The sequence below is a fragment of the Somniosus microcephalus genome, chromosome 6, assembly GCF_052327205.1.
Source record: "Somniosus microcephalus isolate GS21.2 chromosome 6, FLI_Smic_1.0, whole genome shotgun sequence".
Lineage (NCBI taxonomy): Eukaryota > Metazoa > Chordata > Chondrichthyes > Squaliformes > Somniosidae > Somniosus > Somniosus microcephalus.
In genome coordinates this window covers 159,696,800-159,716,061 of record NC_140992.1, presented here as the reverse complement: position 1 = coordinate 159,716,061, position 19,262 = coordinate 159,696,800, and the positions used below count along the sequence as shown (strand labels likewise).

Below are 19,262 nucleotides of genomic sequence, written 5' to 3'. Positions count from 1 at the left end.
GGGTATAAGTGTTTTTACATTGTCCGCCCATATCTTGATGGGCCCCATCCTGTACTTATAATCCATTGAATATGTATGCTGTTGCTCTGAGTTTCGGTTCCCAGAGACTGGCTTTCGTGGGCTCACTGTCTTCAATCCACAAGCCTGTCTGGCTTGCAGTAACAGAAATAAAATGGTTCATAAACTGATCACGGGGCCTGGCGGCCATTTTGTATGCCCTTTTATCAAAGGTTTTTCTGTGCAAGCTTACTTTGGTCAATAAACAGTCTTATTTTATCCAGTTTTCTTGCGTGATTTTTGCTGAAAATTGCGAATCTTACAGGCCCCCCTGTGATACTGATAGCTTGCTTAAAGTATCAATAATCCTTGATGAGCAAATTTTCCCTGATTCCCCACATCCAAACATTCCTGGCACTTAACTATCTATGCCCCTCACGACACATGCAGTTCCCATTTCCGGAGAAAAATGAAAATTACCTCATGCACATTTGGAATCATAGACAGCAAATCTTAAACTATAACACCTTCACCTGTCAGATGGGCAGGGGTTGATACCCTTTTGCGCCATCTGCATGCATCTTTTATTAATCCAAAAAAACTTAAGAACAACTAATAACATGACAATACTTATTTCCTTATAACCCAAAACAATCAAAAAAATTTTAAATGGAGGGACGCTTAATCTTATACTAGCAGCTTAGAGTGGGGTATCTGCTTCCCCCATCCGCACATAGCGTTCTCTCCATTCTCCTGTGTTCTCGTGCCTCTGGAGGCGTTTGCCTCTTTTGCAATGCACGAAGAGCAAAAATATCACAATCAAAACCTGACATACTACTAGGATATGGGATGCTATTCTAATCCAGGCGGGGACCTCTATGTTGGTGAACAAGTCCCACCATGGTGGGATGGTTATGTCCAATATGTCTTTTCCTATCTCTAAAGTCTTCTGCTCCAGTGTATAGAAATGTTTCTGCGAAACTATAACGGCTTTTAAAACCTTGGTGAGGTGTTCGGGAAGAGGGGGAATGACATAACCAAAATGCGCGACAAATCGTTGTAAGTCTGTGAAATTCTCTTTGATAGTGATGTGTACAGTGGAGGGCGCAGGAATGGGAACAATTCGTTGTTGTGCCACTTGAACCTCGGCCCTGGGTTTGAAACAGAAACTGCTATCACCGACCGAACACCACTCGTGTTGTCCATATCGGTACTGAGGCGCTGCAGTGGTGACGCAGTATGTCCCACCCCCGATATATGCTACCTGTGGGGGCACATGGTCCTCTGCCATTGCCTCCATGGTGCAATTCACCGGCTTCGCGCTAGCGGTTCTGAACCCGCACTGTGGTTTCAAAAAGGCATTCAAGTGCTGGGGACACAGGATGATGTGTGCTCCCCGGCTCCGACATCCCGAGAGGTCGGTGCCTGTCATCGTACGCTCCCATCTGATGACGTAAGGCGGGACCACTGCGTAACGAATGTGTGCGCCCCCCTGAATGACTCCAATGTTCTCTACTCTGTATACCGGGGCGGGCTTTGCTGCGGGACCCAACACCGGCATTCTTACTACTATTCCCATAATAGTGTGATTCGAATGTCCGCAGTCCACTGGAACTGGGTATGCTTGTGCTGCCTCTCCCTCTAACTTAACCTCACTGTATGTATTTAACTTACTTATATATGTATAACCTACCTGTTGGGGCCGTTGCCCCTTTAACTTACCTTTTAGGGCCATTGCCCCTTTAAGACGCGCCTTAGCGTGCTGACGTCACGTCACGTACAACGTAGCGTGCTGACGTCACGGCACGTACGACGTGACGTGCGTGAGGCGGCTGCCGGCCTGACTCGGCCTTCCAGAAAGGCTGCCGGCACAGCCCGGCCTAGCGTCTTCGGCCGCATCTACCAGCCGCCGGGAGCGACGCGATCTTCCGCTCCCGCGGCAAGCATCGGCTCAGCCTGGCCTCCAGCTCCCGCTCCCGACTTCGGCCTCCACGGCCAGAAACGCGACCACGCGCATCACGTGACGCCCCAAGCGCGGACAACGCTACCGAGCGTGATGAGGTCATCACGCTCCCCACAGGACTGCTACGTAGTCCTCGTGGAGTCCTCGCTGGGACACAGACCTACACCACGGTGCTCCTACAGCAGCACAGGCTCCGGGCAGTTGTATCGTCCCCATGCTTGAGTCTTGGAAATTGTTTGTCTGTAAGTATTTTAGAATGCTATGGATGATTAATGTGCACTGTATGTTGTAGAAAATGTTTAGTTGTAACTTTTCTCTGTCTAGCTGATTAACTAGTAGCTGTATTTTCATACACTATGTACAGGGCTAATTTAAAGAGAATGCCTCCCAGTTTACTAAATGTACTGTGTTGCTCAGGCGTACCTAAATCTGTGTATACATATCAGTTATGCGCCTGTATACTAATGTGTGCTTCCATTTCTGTGTTGTATTTCAGTTTTACAATTAGAATCGTTCAGTAAAGCGTTACAAGAAAAGTCAAGCCTTGTGATTTTATTGGAAGATATCGAGTTGTTCGCTATCTGTCTAGCTCTGCATAGAAGCGCGTTGCGAGGGCAGAACAGTAAAAAGACAACAGCACAGCGGGCTCAAGCGCAGGAAGATACCACTCAGCTACCATGAGTCTACGCTCAGGAAAACAATATACCCTAGAGGACGTCGACCAGTCAAGCGAGAAGCATGAGCCTCTCCTAGCAAACGATGCCAAGTCACAGCCCTCTAAAGTATCCCCTAGGTCATCTCGGCGGTCCAGCAGACCGTCGTCATCGACAGCTTCTGCAGCCGCCAAAGCACGTGCCAAGGCAAAAGCTGCCCAGGCTCAATTGTCCTTCGCTGAAAAGGAAGCTGACCTTATGAAGCAGAGAGCCGACCTCGAAGCTAGTATGATGAAGCAGAAAGCTGACCTTATGAAGCAGAGAGCCGACCTCGACGCTAGTGTGATGAAGCAGAGAGATGACCTCGACGCTAGTGTGATGAAGCAGACAGCACAGTCCTCTAAAGTATCCACTAGATCATCTCGGCAGTCCAGCAGACCGTCGTCATCGACAGCTTCTGCAGCCGCCAAAGCACGTGCCAAGGCAAAAGCTGCCCAGGCTCAATTGGCCCTTGCTGAAAAAGAAGCTAGGGTTATGAAGCAGAGAGCTGACCTCGCTGCCAGTCTCCACATTCTCCAAAGCCAGAGAGCTGCCGCTAAAGCTAAAGCTAAAGCCGCAGCTTATGAAGAAGGTGAGGAGAACGAAAGCGGGGAGCCCAGCCAGGAAACATACGTTCTGGGACAGCCCCTCAGTCCAGTGCAACGTACAAGTGAGTGTGTCCAACAACACTCCAAATTGTTCTCCAAGGAAACATCCAACTATCTCAACGCAGAACCAGCTACTCAACACAGTAGCAAACAGCCTGTTTTTGGAGACACTGAGCTTAAAGGAGAAGAAACAAGCAAGACTTACCTACAGAGACCTCCACAGCACTCGGCCAATCCAGCCAAGCAGTCCTCACCCGAGCCACAGGGTACACAGGACCTCGCTGGGTGCCTTATCCGCCGAGAGTTGTTGAGTTCGGGCCTTCTGGAGTTAGATGGCCGTCCTGAAAGTTGTTGGTCATGGAAAGAGCCCAACCTGAGACTACACAAGGTAGCATCGAACAGTGGACAGGTGATGGAAGCCTTCCCTGCAGAGGACCGTGCCAAGGATCTGAAGGATTTGCACCTTGGAGTGGATCCTCCCCCCCTTCAACGGAGCCTGGGGCTCTCCTGGAACCTGGAAACAGACAGCGTCACATTCCTGGTGTCCCGTGAAGAAAGGCCATTCACACGGAGAGACATCCTGTCCACAGTCAACAGTTTGTACGACCCTTTGGGGTTCGTAGCTCCCATAACAATGCAAGGAAAAGCATTAGTACGGGAACTCTCATCGGATCAGAGTGAGTGGGATGCTCCACTCCTCCCAGAAAAAGAAGCAAAATGGAACCTACAGTTGATCAGAGACAAGATTGACATCGATGTGGGCGCCGTCAAGTTCTTCACGGACAGCAAGATTGTACTTGGTTACATCCACAACTCCACAAGAAGGTTTTACGTGTATGTTTCCAACCGGGTGACTCGTATCAGACGATCCACTCACCCTGACCAGTGGTGCTATGTCTCCACAGACCTGAACCCTGCAGACCATGCTACCAGGTCTATACCAGCAGCACACCTACAGCAAAGCAGTTGGTTCTCGGGCCCCTCTTTCCTGTCTAATGTCAACACAGAGGAGACTCCTGAGTCCAATCCCTTCACCCTTGTGGAGCCTGAAGCTGATACTGAGATTCGGCCTGAAGTTATGACCCTGGTCACCAAAGCCTCAGAATCTCAGTTGGGCTCACAAAGCTTCGAGCGATTCTCAAGCTGGAGAACACTCTGCCGAACCACAGCCCGACTCATTCATGTAGCAGCATCCTTCAAGGGGAATTCGGACAACATAGAACGCAAAGGATGGAAATGTTCTAAAGAAGTATCCAGCACAAGTGAGCCTTCACAAGCCAAAGGTGTGATCATTCGCTCTGTCCAGCATGATGTCTTCAAGGAGGAATTCAAATGTCTTGAAGAGGGACAGACATTCCCCAAGCAAAGAGGAGAGTATTTGTCCACCCTACAGAGCCGTAGGAAATGGACAGAAGACAAGCCAAACGTCAAAGTGAGAGACGTTGTCTTGCTGAAAGACAGCCAAGCATGCAGAAATGAATGGCCAGTGGGCCTGGTTGTCAAAACTCTGCCGACCAGGGACAAGAGGGTCCGCAAGGTGGAGGTGAAGATTGTCAAGGAGGGGCCTATCAAAGTGTTTCTGAGGCCAGTCTCGGAGATCCTCCTTTCTGAAGTAACCTAGAGAACGGACTCTGAGTATGTTGCAGCCAAAGGACGTTTTCTTCAGGTTTATTTTGTATCTGTAGTGGTACAATGGAATTGTACCAAGCGGGGAGTGTGCTGCCTCTCCCTCTAACTTAACCTCACTGTATGTATTTAACTTACTTATATATGTATAACCTACCTGTTGGGGCCGTTGCCCCTTTAACTTACCTTTTAGGGCCATTGCCCCTTTAAGACGCGCCTTAGCGTGCTGACGTCACGTCACGTACAACGTAGCATGCTGACGTCACGGCACGTACGACGTGACGTGCGTGAGGCGGCTGCCGGCCTGACTCGGCCTTCCAGAAAGGCTGCCGGCACAGCCCGGCCTAGCGTCTTCGGCCGCATCTACCAGCCGCCGGGAGCGACGCGATCTTCCGCTCCCGCGGCAAGCATCGGCTCAGCCTGGCCTCCAGCTCCCGCTCCCGACTTCGGCCTCCACGGCCAGAAACGCGACCACGCGCATCACGTGACGCCCCAAGCGCGGACAACGCTACCGAGCGTGATGAGGTCATCACGCTCCCCACAGGACTGCTACGTAGTCCTCGTGGAGTCCTCGCTGGGACACAGACCTACACCACGGTGCTCCTACAGCAGCACAGGCTCCGGGCAGTTGTATCGTCCCCATGCTTGAGTCTTGGAAATTGTTTGTCTGTAAGTATTTTAGAATGCTATGGATGATTAATGTGCACTGTATGTTGTAGAAAATGTTTAGTTGTAACTTTTCTCTGTCTAGCTGATTAACTAGTAGCTGTATTTTCATACACTATGTACAGGGCTAATTTAAAGAGAATGCCTCCCAGTTTACTAAATGTACTGTGTTGCTCAGGCGTACCTAAATCTGTGTATACATATCAGTTATGCGCCTGTATACTAATGTGTGCTTCCATTTCTGTGTTGTATTTCAGTTTTACAATTAGAATCGTTCAGTAAAGCGTTACAAGAAAAGTCAAGCCTTGTGATTTTATTGGAAGATATCGAGTTGTTCGCTATCTGTCTAGCTCTGCATAGAAGCGCGTTGCGAGGGCAGAACAATGCTTCTGCGGCTAGTCTGAGCTGGCACGGGCTTAATGCATTCTCAAAAGGGTGGAGCGCTTGCAAGTGCTTGTTGCTGATCCAGGACGGGACCAAACCCTGTTTTAAATCCTCAAGATTACTGCGGCCCTCGCCCAATAACCACGCCCCGTACAGCACACAGGCCTCATTTTGCGCAGCTTGATCGGACGCATTCCGATCCTCCTTAATGAGTGCATTTACCGTTCTCGCGTGTTTCTCCAGCTCAGCAATTATGTCCTTAAAGTGTAGTGTCATGGCCTGGTCCTCATGCAACTCAGAACCCACGACCTTGTTTTCGTCTGTCAATATGTTCCTTAACTGGGCTTTTAAACCGTTGATCTGTGTCTGCAGCTCCACGTTATCTAGAGCGTTGACAACAGATGTCCCGGTATTAAAAGCAGTGAATATGTCATTTACAGTACCCCTTCTTTGCCTCCCGACTCGATCCAAAACTTCTGGCGGTGTGGTGTATAATTTGTCTCTGTCGATGTCGGCAAAGTCAAATTCGTAAAATTGTCTAAACATACTGGTTAACAGGACCTGGTATAATTGTTCCGTTTCTTTGGGACACCACTCCGGCAATCTTACCTCAGTGAGATTTAAAATCACTGAGGCCACCGCGTAGTGTACCCCTTGGTACAGCACCTGACCGGTGGGTACCAATACTAAACCGTTCCCGGGTCCCTTGGTGGTGGTTGGGCACCCTCCTTTCTGGGCTAGTGCTACCGGAAGCGTGGGCAGGGGCTTGCGTGGGCGGGTGATGAGTTCAGTGGCGTTCACCGGAATAGGGGAGTATGGGGCTCCGCACGCTCGAGTGCTAACATCCCATCTCATCCCCTTCCCTTCATCCTGCCACTGCCTCTGGAAGAAGATGGACACGCCCTTGGGGCAGACGCGTCTCGAACCCCACATACAGACATATATTCCCTCATCCGGTTCCCACCATTTGTCCCAACACACACGTAATTGTCCGTGAGTTCCCGTAATAGTCCGATGGGTATTATTACCCAGTCGCTCCCACTCGACCGTAGAGTTTCTCATGTCCTTTCCCAGCTTTCGTAGCCACCACCATCGCCTTGGTGGTACGTTCCCATTGCACACCAGACAAATCCTCTTTCCCACGGTGACGCTGACTCTGGGCGCTAGGATCCTCACTCGAGGGCACGTTAATGAAGTCTCTTGGTAGGCAAAACCGAAATTGCTGGAATATTCCGTAGAATTCGTTCCCAGCCAACCTGGCCATCTCCCTTGGTGGAAGTAGGTGGCGGTTTCCTCTACCTCTCGCTCCCCCGTCCCATCCGTTGCGATGGGGGCCGTGTCCCCGGAGCACCCGAAAATGATGACGTCCTTGGTGCGGCCTCGGTAGGCCCACCCGCACCCGATCGCCATGAACGCGACGACAATCCTTTCCATCGTATCCCAGGTTTCTGTAACCAACAAAATGATGTAGCCGGGCTCCCGATAGGTGCTGGCCTAAATTAATTGGACGCGCGGGTTCCTGGACCCCGCTCCCTAACAAACACACATACCGGGCAGACTTCAAAATTGTACTCTTAACACCATATACTTTACATTCCTTAAACTATGACCATAATTACCTATCTTAACTTATGTACAGCGCCGCCCTCCGTGGGGCGGCTTTCCGAATCCCTGTGAGGTCTGTCGCGTGCCACACCCTGCGGTGGGGCTGCATTGATCTTTGGCCTTGATCCCCCGCAGCCTGTCGCTGCTGAACGGGGATCATGTCTTCCTGGGGCTGCTTTAAACCGTGGTTGGGGAGGATGGGGAGAATCTGGCCAAAATTTTCTGGGCTGGGGCGCTCGAGCTGACCTACGAGGGGCTGCTTTGGGTTGGGCTCCCGGGGCCGATGGACCTGGGGTCGTGACTGTTACCGTCACAGCCTGTGGTTCCTCCACAGCTGCCGGCTCCAGCTCCCCTTCCTCAGGCTCCGCCCCCCCGGGGTCGGGATCTGTGGCTTCCGACTCCACCTCACCTGTCCCTACAGGTAACGAGTCTCCACCCCCACTCCCTACCTCCCCCAAGCTTGAGTCGAGGGCGGGACTGCCGTCCTCTGACTCTTCCTCCTCCGTGATTGGGTCTAAAGCGAGGTTGAGCTGTTCGGGCTCTCCCCTGCCTAAATCCCATTCAAAAGATGAGACCTCCCACTCCAATGGGATGGCCTCTCCCTTCACGCAGGCTACTGCTCCAGCCTGTGTGGTCTGTGACTCTGTTACAGGCTGAGGATCTTTGTTCTCAGACCTGGTCCCCTTTGGTGGCCCTTGTGTACCCGGTTTAAACAGTTTACACTGGTTGATGTGAAACCATTTGGTACGTCGGGGCGTCTTCACTGCATAAACCATGGGGCTGGCTTTGTCTACAATGCTGTATGGCCCCATGTACAGTGGTTCAAAACTCCCTACCCTGGCGTAGTTTCGGACCATGACCTGGTCCCCGACTACCCACTCTTGTTGTTTCCGAGGTTCCAACAACAGTTTATTTCCCTGGTGCTGTCTTCCCATGTTCCCAGCCGCCTGCCCATAAATCTGTCTCAGGCGCTCCAAGAGGGTTTGGGCGAATTTGTCCCGTTTCACCTCTCGGAGCTGGCCCTCAGTGAGCACCGGGGCTAGCACATGGGTGGGTGTTTGCATGATCCTTCCAGTCATTAACTCGTGCGGGGAATACCCCGTGCTTTTGGACTGGCTGGCTCGGATCCCCATGAGGACTAAAGGCAGGACCTCCGCCCATTTCTGGGGCGAGCCCATTGTCTCTTTCCTCAGCTTTTCCTTGAGGGTCCGATTCATACGCTCAACAATCCCGGATGACTGGGGATTGTATGCTACGTGCCACTTTCCCTCAATGCCCAAGAGCCTGAGGGCGTTCTGCATTACTTGACCGGTGAACTGACTCCCTTGGTCGGACTCTACAAAACGGGGGAGTCCCCACCGTGAGAACACTTCCCGAATCAAGATCTTAGCAGTACCCAGTGCCGTAGCTGTTCTGCACGGGAAGGCTTCTACCCATTTGGTGAACACATCTACCAGGACAAGGCAGTACTTATAGCCTCCCTGGGCGGCGGGCAGGGGCCCTATGTAGTCGACCTGAATCGACTGCCATGGTCCCTCTACCCTCCTGATGTGCCCCATGGGCACCTTCCTTTTGTGGGGGTCTGGGTTGTTAGCAGCACACACAAGACAGCTTGCGCAGAACTCGCGGACATCGTCCCGAAGTCCCGGCCACCATCCCGCCTGCTCCACCCGTTGCCAGGTGACCTCAGGTCCGGGGTGTCCCGCTCCTGGACCCTCGTGGGCCAATTGCAGGAATTCCCTTCGGTGCTGCTGCGGCACAACCCACTGCTCCTTTCGGAACAGCATACCTTCTTTGACTGTGAGGGCTGCCGTACTGTACGGACCTTCTACCTGTTTGCCCTCTGTGATGGCTTTTAGGACTGCTTTTAGGGCGGGATCCAGGGTTTGGACGGTCTTTAGGTCTGGGGGCGGTGTCACCCCTGTGTTCCCGGGAATTCCCTCCCTGCCTTGGATCGCCGCCACGGGTCCGGGTTCGTATGGGTCCCAGAGAATGCCGCTGCGGGCACCCTCCCTGGCTAGCGCATCCGCCTGCTGGTTGCCCTGACTGCGGGGTTCTGTAATGGAGTGAGCCTTCACCTTATGGATGAACACCTCTCCTTTCTCCCCCACAGCTGCTAGGATCTTCTCCAGCAAGGGCTTAACTGTTAAAGGCCGCCCGTCCGCGGAGGTGTACCCGCGTCGGGACCAGATGGCGAGGTACTCCGTACACGAATTGCACGTGAACATGCTGTCTGAGCAAATCGTGTATGGGGTTGGGAAAATCTCGGGGTGGGTAACCACGTACGCCACCGCGGACAGTTCAGCCTGCTGCGCGCTCATAGTGCTGGGGAGCTTAATTGCCAGGGCAATGTTTGCCGCAGGGTCATAAACTCCACACCCTGTGAGTCGCTTGCCGTCAGCTACAGTGCTAGAACCGTCTACGTAGATCTCGCGGCCCGTGGGATGTATCCCGGCCCGTAAACCTATGTTAACTTCCCATACCCCTTCTACGGAACATTGATGGGCTGTCCCGGGATATGCCATATTGGCTGCGAGCCTTGGCGCGCAGAGGCCTTTAACTTTGAGATCCATCTGGGAAAGGAGGAGGGTCCAGCGCGCAATCCGAGCGCTGCTTACGGTCCCATCCTTAATCCTCCCGTCCAGAAGCATCTTCGTGGGGGTGTGATGGGTGAGGAGCGTAATGGGAGAGGTCCCTGTGAAGATCACTGATCTGTTCACAGCCCAATGCGTGGCCAGGAGATGCCGTTCGCAATTGGAGAAACTCCTCTCCACATCCGTGAGCACCCTGGAGGAATAAACTACTGGTCTTAGCTTGCCGTGCCGCTCTTGGAGCAGCACTGCACTCAGGCTGTCCCCACTAGCGGCTACCTCCAGAAAGAACTCCTCTCCCCCATCTATGGCCCCTAGGGCTGGCGCGGTCTGCAGATCTCTTTTCAACTTCTCGAATGCTGCCTGGCACCCCTCGTCCCAAGACCACTCGACTCCCTTGTGTAAGAGTCGAAGTAGCGGGGCCGCTGTGGCAGCATAGTCCTCGATGAAATCTCTGCAGTACCTGGTCAGTCCCAAAAAGGACCTTACACCCGTTACTGTGTTGGGAATCGGCAGATCTTGTATAGATTCCCGTCTGGCCTTATCTATGGCTCTTTCCCCAGCGCGGATGGCCAGACCCAGGAATTTAACTTCCTGCTGGCCGATCTGGGCTTTCTTTGGGTTTACTTTGAAACCCTTCCTTTCTAACAGTTCTAACAATTCGGCTAACAGTGGGCCGTGCTGCTCCCTTGTATCTGTGAACAGGAGTAAGTCGTCCACATACTGCACTATCTGGTTGGGCTGGCTGAACTCTTTCAAACTCCCCGCCATGCACTGATGGAAAATGCTGGGGCTGTTGTGAAAACCCTGTGGTAAGCAGTTCCAGGTGCACTGTTGCCCTTTGAAAGTAAAGGCAAACTTGTACTGGTCCTCCCGCCGCAGCGGAATGGACCAAAAACCGTTCGAGATGTCCAGCACCGTGAATGTGGTCGCCGATGCTGGAATACTCCCTATTAAGTCTGCAACTGCTGCTACCGTGGGCGCGCAGGCTGGGATATTACTATTGAGGACTCTATAGTCCACCGTGGCTCTCCACGAATTGTCCGGTTTCTTTACCGGCCATAATGGGGAGTTCACGTGGGTGGCTATCGTCCTCAATACGCCCTGCTGTACCAATGAAGATATTGCTGTCTCCATGTCGGGTTCTGCCTCCTTGGGGAAATTATACTGCTTTTGGGGTCGGATCATGGGGTCCCCGTCTACGCTGACTTCGAACCCAGTGACTCTCCCGCAGTCGTGCTTGTGGGTGGCGAACGCGGTCAGATTTTCTGACACACGCGCCTGCAAGTCCGTTGGGACATTTGTTATCATGAGCTCGAGATCGTAACCTCCTGATGGCTTCATAGTGCACAGGGCCCCCTTTTCTTCCTTCCCCGGGATTACGACTACCTTACCTAAACCGCCCTCGGCTCCCCAGAGACAGTGATTTCTCAGGTCCACGAGGATCCCGTGTTCCACCAAGAAATCAGCCCCGAGGATGCCTTTCCCCCCCCCCTCTTTCCACTTCAATAGGATGCACGTCCATGTGGTGTGGAGCGCTCCCAACTGAATGGAGAGCGGGAGGGAGTGCGCGCCAGCCTGTGCTCTACCTGTGAAACCCGCTACTAAATATGGAGCCTGGGCGGACAGAGGTGAGGCAAAAGGTTTGTCCGTGTGGATCAAGGTACACGAAGCTCCCGTATCCAACAGGTAACTACCCCTTTGTTTCTCCACCTCCATCTCCACCACAGGTCTTCTCCAAGCGTCATAGCGGAGCGGACACAAGTAGATGGGCTGCGCGGGCGTCAGTCATTTAGGTGTTTCGGCTGGGGTCTCGGGGGCGATAGGGCTGTTAGCAACCGTTACCTTCCCCTGCCAGGTCATCAGAGACCGCATAGTCTCCAAGACTGACTCGATCGCAGCGGGGTCCACAACCGCACCACCCCCTTCATTTGGGGCAAAGGCTACGGTTGGGTTCTGGACTGGTGTTGGGGCAGCGGCCTGCACTTGTGGTTGTGCTGGTGTTGGGTAAACTCTCGGGCCGTTGGCGACTCGGGCTTGGGCTTGATCTTGGGCTGCGGCGAACGCTCTCTCCCTCTTATCCTTCCAAGGATTCCTACAGTCCTTGCGCCAATGACCCTCCTTCCCACACCCGTAACAACTGCTATTTGCTTGGGGATGGCGATTTCCCTCCTGACGCCATTCCTTTTTAGCAGAGGCTGCGGGTCTCACCTCATGCACCTTTCCTTTCACAACAGGCGTTTTCTTGCCCTTGTTGTTTCTATAACTGATCGTGAGCTGATCTAGTACTACTTCCTCCGTGGAGCGGGCGTTAGTGGGGTCAAACCATGCTTTGGCCTGTTCCTTCACTACTGGCAGGCAACCTGCTACCAGGCACCGAAGCCAGTGAGCCCTTTGTTCGCCATCCAGCCCGGCCCGGGCCGGCCCGCCCGGGCAGCTGCGCCGATACACTGGCCACAACCTGTCGGCGAAAACCCGTGGGGGTTCTCCCTCTAACTGCACTGTCTTTTCTAAACGGAGGAACGGAGTTCCGTCCCCCTCTCCCATGATCTCCAGAATCTCATCCCGTAGCAACTCATAGTCCCTGTGCCCTCTCTTGCTCTCGTCAGGGAGACACTGGAGGAGCGAACTGTCCAGGGAGAACAGCAGCATTTTAGACTGTTCACTCCCGTCGCAGTCATTGACTGCTGCGGTCTGCTCCACGTCCCTGAAATGCACGGAGGGATCTCCTGACTCGGAGAGTTTTGGGATGTGACTTATCATCTCTCTTAGCTGTCGGGCGCTATGAGGCATTATGATCTGACTCTCAAGGGGTCCGTCATCGCCATTTTCTTCATTTGGACCGATCCTCCGGTGTCTCGTTGGACACATTGGCGCCGACCCCGACTCTACTGTCTGGGGTTGCTCTACCTCAGGGCTCCCTTCCTCTACCGTCTCCGTCTCCTGTCCCGGAGTCCAAGACTCCTCATAGGCAGGAGGCGCAGAAGGTTCGGGGGTTGGTACCCCAACTGCCTCTTGTGGAATCGGTCTTTTGGATTCCTTGGCTAGCAACAGCTGACTCGCTGGTGGATTTATGAGACACACCAACCCGTTTGCCTTCGCTAGGGCCTTTCTCAGGTCCTCTAGCTCCCGGCGGCAAGTGCTGTGGTCGGTGTTCTCAGATCTATCCTCCATGGCCATTTTATATGCTGCCCTGGCTCCCAGGAGCTTTTCCTCTTGGGCATCTACTTGTTTGGCTAGACGGGAACACCTCTCTCTCATTCTACCTTCACTGGCCTTGGCCTCAATGACCTGACATTTTAAATATTCTACCCGGGTTTCGTGGCAGCGAATTACAGAGCGGCGTTCCTGGTTCAGCGCGTCAAGCGATTCAATCAGTTTTTGACCTCCCGCAACCTTTTCCTCCACGCCTTTAAGCAAGCCGTTGATCTGGACTGTCTGTGCTGCAACTACCTGGTCCAAAAGCTGGACTTGCTTCTTGTAGCACATCAGCCAGACCGCCTTTTCGACAGATTTCTTATGCTCTCTACCCGCTGTCCACTTGATGGCTGCGTCTAGCGGGCACCTATCCCTTAGTAGATCAGATATCCATTGTTTTGTGAGGTTGACTTTTCCGAAAACATAATCTGCTATTCTTTCATCCATCACATTTCGTTTATTCAGATCTTGATCTAACACACTACTTTCCTGCTGCCAAGGTCCTGCCGCGGTCGCCATTTCTGTAGGGGGTTTCTCTTGCTCTTTCTGGTCTCCTGCCAGGCTTCGTGCAATAATTACCCTTGAGTGGTTCGACCCACTCCCCCCTACGGTTCTAGACCTTGGACTTAGGTGCAGAGAACAGTAGTGCAGAGAAAGAACTCAATAGACCAGGTTGAATAGCACGAAATGGATGCTTTTATTTTTAAACAGTTTGAAGCATTACAAAATACATGTCATAGGCACAGATTAAAGTTACTACAATCATGCACAAATTTATGAACTTGACTCTATGGAAATGGGGAACACACGGCACATCGAAAAAGGGGAAACACATTACGATTTCCCTTAACTCCCTCCCCTATACCTAAACTAAGTTTCGACCTGGGGAACTTGGGATCATGCTCACCACTCTCGAAATCGCGAGAAAGGGGGTTCGCAGCCTTTTTGGCACCGCTTTCCGTCGTCACGTGGATTTGGAAACTTCTGGCGCAGTCGATATTCTCTCCTCCCTCGAGGCGGTGGGGTAGACCCAGCCTCGATGAGCGCTCGTTAAGGTTGAGATCCACTCAGTCGATTTGGGTTCATGGAGCAGACCCAGATGCAGGCTATGCACTTGGGAGAATCTTGTGGCCTAGATCGCCGGTTCTCCAGAGGGTTTCTTCTCCGTCGGCCTGGGTCGTCGATGATCTCCCGACCCCAGTACCCGGGCCACCCTCGTCGTCTTCTCGTCGTGGCCGAGCCTTGTTTGGCTGAACACCGACCACGTTGTCCATTTACCGAAACCGTCCGTCTTTAAAAAGACGAAAACGTTTTCATCGATCTGCCGAAGTGGAAGAGGCGCCGATCCGGGCAACGTCCGCCCTTCTTTCGTTCCTCGTAGAAGAAAGTTCTTGAAGAAATGGAAGCCTGAAGTCGCCCAACAAGAAACCGTGGCAGTGAAGAAGAAGTTGTTCAAGTAACCCGAAGTCCGAAGTAACTTAGATGGACTTTCAATCCATAGTTATACTCTTTTGGGACAGTCTTATCTCCCGCCAAATCATTGTCCTGTCTTTGTATTAATTTTGGCGGGCAGAAATCTCTGCAGGGGCGCTTTGTCTTGTAACGGAGCCGGTGATAACTTAAACTGGCCTTCCTGGCCGATAATGTCTTTCAATGTCTTTTGCATTGTCACCGTGGCTCGGTTCGCATATTGATCGGTCCGGACATTTTCCTTGATGGCTGCTAAACGGTTTTTCCTTTGTACGATAAATGGGTATAAGTGTTTTTACATTGTCCGCCCATATCTTGATGGGCCCCATCCTGTACTTATAATCCATTGAATATGTATGCTGTTGCTCTGAGTTTCGGTTCCCAGAGACTGGCTTTCGTGGGCTCACTGTCTTCAATCCACAAGCCTGTCTGGCTTGCAGTAACAGAAATAAAATGGTTCATAAACTGATCACGGGGCCTGGCGGCCATTTTGTATGCCCTTTTATCAAAGGTTTTTCTGTGCAAGCTTACTTTGGTCAATAAACAGTCTTATTTTATCCAGTTTTCTTGCGTGATTTTTGCTGAAAATTGCGAATCTTACAGACTGGGGGGGAAGAGAGAGAGCGACTGAGTTGACGAGAGAGTGACTGGGGGGGAAGAGGGAGAGCGACTGGGGGGGAAGAGAGAGAGCGACTGGGGGGGAAGAGAGAGAGCGACTGGGGGGGAAGAGTGAGAGCGACCGGGGGGAAGAGAGAGAGCGACTGGGAGGGAAGAATGAGAGCGACTGGGGGTGGAAGAGAGAGAGCGACTGGGGGGGAAGAGTGAGAGCGACTGGGCGGGAAGAGATAGAGTGACTGGGGGAAAGAGAGAGAGCGACTGGGGCGGGAAGAGAGAGAGCGACTGGGGGGGATGAGGGAGAGTGACTGGGGGGGAAGAGAGAGAGCGACTGGGGGGAAGAGAGAGAGCGGCTGGGGGGGAAAAGAGAGAGCGACTGGGGGGAAGAGAGAGCAACTGGGGGGGAAGATAGAGAACGACTGAATGGAAGAGAGAGTGACTGGGGGGGAAGAGAGAGAGCGACTGGGGGAGAAGAGAGAGAGCGACTGGGGGGGAAGAGAGAGAGCGACTGGGGGGGAAGAGAGAGAGCGACTGGGGGGGAAGAGAGAGAGCGACTGGGGGGGAAGAGAGAGAGCGACTGGGGGGGAAGAGAGAGAGCGACTGGGGGGGAAGAGAGAGAGCGACTTGTGGGGAAGAGAGAGAGCGACTGGGGGGGAAGAGAGAGAGCGACTCGGGGGAAGAGAGAGAGCGACTGGGGGGGAAGAGAGAGAGCGACTGGGGGGGAAGAGATGAGCGACTGGGGGGGAAGAGAGAGAGCGACTGGGGGGAAGAGAGAGAGCGACTGGGGGGGAAGAGAGAGAGCGACTGGGGGGGAAGAGAGAGAGCGACTGGGGGGGAAGAGAGAGAGCGACTGCGGGGGAAGAGAGAGAGCGACTGGGGGGGAAGAGAGCGAGCGACTGGGGGGGAGGAGAGCGAGCGAATGGGGGGGGAAGAGAGAGAGCGACGGGGGGGAAGAGAAACAGCGACTGGGGGGGGACGAGAGAAAGCGACTGGGGGGGAAGAGAGAGAGCGACTGGGGGGGAAGAGAGAGAGCGACTGGGGGGAAGAGAGTGAGCGACTGGAGGGGAAGAGAGAGAGCGACTTGGGGGGAAGAGATGAGCGACTGGGGGGAAGAGAGAGAGCGACTGGGGGGGAAGAGAGAGAGCGACTGGTGGGGAACAGAGAGAGCGACTGGGGGGGAAGAGAGAGAGGGACTGGGGGGGAAGAGAGAGAGCGACTTGGGGGGAAGAGAGAGAGCGACTGGGGGGAAGAGATAGAACGACTGGGGGGAAGAGTGAGAGCGACTGGGGGGAATGAGAGAGAACGACTGAGGGGGAAGAGAGAGAGAGACTGGGGGGGAAGAGAGAGCGACTGGGGGGAAGAGAGAGAGCGACTGGGGGTAAGAGCGAGAGCGACTGGGGGGGAAGAGAGAGAGCGACTGGGGGGGAAGAGAAACAGCGACTGGGGGGGAAGAGAGAGAGCGACTGGGGGGAAGAGAGAGAGCGACTGGGGGGGAAGAGAGAGAGTGACTCGGGGGAAGAGAGAGAGCGACTGGGGGGGAAGAGAGAGAGTGACTGGGGGGGAATAGATGAGCGACTGGGGGGGAAGAGAGAGAGCGACTGGGGTGGAAGAGAGAGAGCGACTGGTGGGGAACAGAGAGAACGACTGGGGGGGAAGAGAGAGAGCGACTGGGGGGGAAGAGAGAGAGCGACTGGGGGGGAAGAGAGAGAGTGACTGCGGGGGAAGAGAGAGAGCGACTGGGGGGGAAGAGAGAGAGCGACTGGGGGGGAAGAGAGAGAGCGACTGGGGGGAAGAGAGAGAGCGACTGGGAGGAATAGAGAGAGCGACTGGGGGGTAGAGAGAGAGAGCGACTGGGGGGAAGAGAGAGAGCCACTTGGGGGAAGAGAGAGATCGAGTGGGGGGGAAGAGAGAGAGCAACTGGGGGGGAAGAGATCGAGCGACTGGGGGGGAAGAGAGAGAGCGACTGGGGGGGAAGAGAGAGAGCGACGGGGGGGAAGAGAGAGAGCGACTGGGGGGGATGAGAGAGAGCGACTGGGGGGAAGAGATAGAGCAACTGGGGGGGAAGAGAGAGAGCGACTGGGAGGGAAGAGAGAGAGAGACTGGGGGGGGAGAGAGAGTGCGACTGGGGGGAAGAGAGTGAGCGACTGGGGGGAAGAGAGAGAGCGACTGGGGGGGAAGAGAGAGCGACTGGGGGGGAAGAGAGAGAGCGACTGGGGGGGAAAAGAGAGAGCGACTGGAGGGGAAGAGAGAGAGCGACTGGGGGGGAACAGAGAGCGACTGGGGGGAAGAGAGACAGCGACTGGGGGGAATGAGAGAGAACGACTGAGGGGGAAGAGAGAGAGTGACTGGGGGGGAAGAGAGAGAGCGATGGGGGGAAGAGAGAGAGCGACGGGGGGAAGAGAGAGCGACTAGGGGGAAGAGAGAGAGTGACTGAGGGGGAAGAGAGGGAGCGACTGGGAGGGAAGAGAGAGAGCGACTTGGGGGGAAGAGAGAGAGCGACTGGGGCGGGAACAGAGAGAGCGACTGGGGGGGATGAGAGAGAGCGACTGAGGGGGAAGAGAGAGAGCGACTGGGGGGAAGAGAGAGAGCGACTGGGGGGGAAAAGAGAGAGCGACTGGGGGGAAGAGAGAGCGACTGGGGGGGAAGAGAGAGAGTGACTGGGGGGAAGAGAGAGCGACTGGGGGGGAAGAGAGAGAGCGACTGAGTGGAAGAGAGAGTGACTGGGGGGAAGAGAGAGAGTGACTGGGGGGGAAGAGAGAGAGCGACTGTGGGGGAAGAGACAGAGCGACTGGGGGGAAGATTGAGAGCGACTGAGGGGGAAGAGAGAGAGCGACTGGGAGGGAAGAATGAGAGCAACTGGGGGGGAAGAGAGAGAACGACTGGGGGGAAGAGTGAGAGCGACTGGGCGGGAAGAGATAGAGCGACAGTGGGGAAGAGAGAGAGCGACTGTGGGTGAAGAGAGAGAGCAACTGGGGGGAAGAGAGAGAGCGACTGGGGGGAAGAGAGAGAGCGACTGGGGGGAAGAGAGAGAGCGACTGAGGGGGAAGAGAGAGAGCGACTGGGGGGGAAGAGAGAGAGCGAACGGGGGGGTAGAGAGAGAGCGACTGGGGGGGAAGAGAGAGAGCGACTGGGGGGGAAGAGAGAGAGCGACTGGTGGGGAAGCGAGAGAGCGTCTTGGGGGGACGAGAGAGAGCGACTGGGGGGGAAGAGAGAGAGCGACTGGGGGGTAAGAGAGAGAGCGACTGGGGGGGAAGATTGAGAGCGACTGGGGGGAAGAGAGAGAGCGACTGGGGGGAAGAGAGAGAGCGACTGGGAGGAATAGAGAGAGCGACTGGGGGGGTAGAGAGAGAGAGCGACTGGGGGGATGAGAGAGAGCCACTGGGGGGAAGAGAGAGATCGAGTTGGGGGGAAGAGAGAGAACAACTGGGGGGGAAGAGATCGAGCGACAGGGGGGGAAGAGAGAGAGCGACTGGAGGGGAAGAGACAGAGCGACGGGGGGAAGAGAGATAGCGACTGGGGGGAAGAGAGAGAGCGGCTGCGGGGGAAGAGAGAGAGCGACTGGGGGGGAATATAGAGAGCGACTGGGGGGGATGAGAGAGAGCGACTGGGGGGGAAGAGAGAGAGCGACTGGAGGGGAAGAGAGAGAGCGACTGGGAGGGAAGAGAGAGAGCGACTGAGGGGGAAGAGAGAGAGCGACTGGGGGGGAAGAGAGAGAGCGACTGGGGGGGAAGAGAGAGAGCGACTGGGGGGGAAGAGAGAGAGCGACTGGGGGGAAGAGAGAGCGACTGGGGGGGAAGAGAGAGAGCGACTGGGGGGAAGAGAGAGAGCGACTGGAGGGGAAGAGAGA

General features: G+C 54.4%; 2 protein-coding genes across 3 annotated transcripts in view; both read left to right on the top strand.

The window, feature by feature from the left end:
- The window catches only part of LOC147116141 (septin-7-like), an 845,307-nt gene that overhangs the window by 148,429 nt on the left and 677,616 nt on the right, over positions 1-19,262 (top strand). The window lies entirely within an intron of this gene.
- On the top strand, positions 1,728-5,938 carry LOC147116146 (uncharacterized). Of its 2 annotated transcripts, XR_015078753.1 has the most exons (3): positions 1,728-2,202; positions 2,457-5,555; positions 5,810-5,938. XR_015078753.1 is itself a non-coding variant. In XM_085990898.1 (2 exons), the coding sequence occupies exon 2, from the start codon at positions 2,638-2,640 to the stop codon at positions 4,879-4,881; it is 2,244 nt and encodes a 747-aa protein (XP_085847024.1). In that variant the 5' UTR covers positions 1,728-2,202; positions 2,457-2,637; the 3' UTR covers positions 4,882-5,791. The 2 variants fall into 2 exon arrangements, 1 of the variants encoding a protein (XP_085847024.1); XM_085990898.1 differs by lacking the exon at positions 5,810-5,938 and having other exon boundaries at positions 2,457-5,791.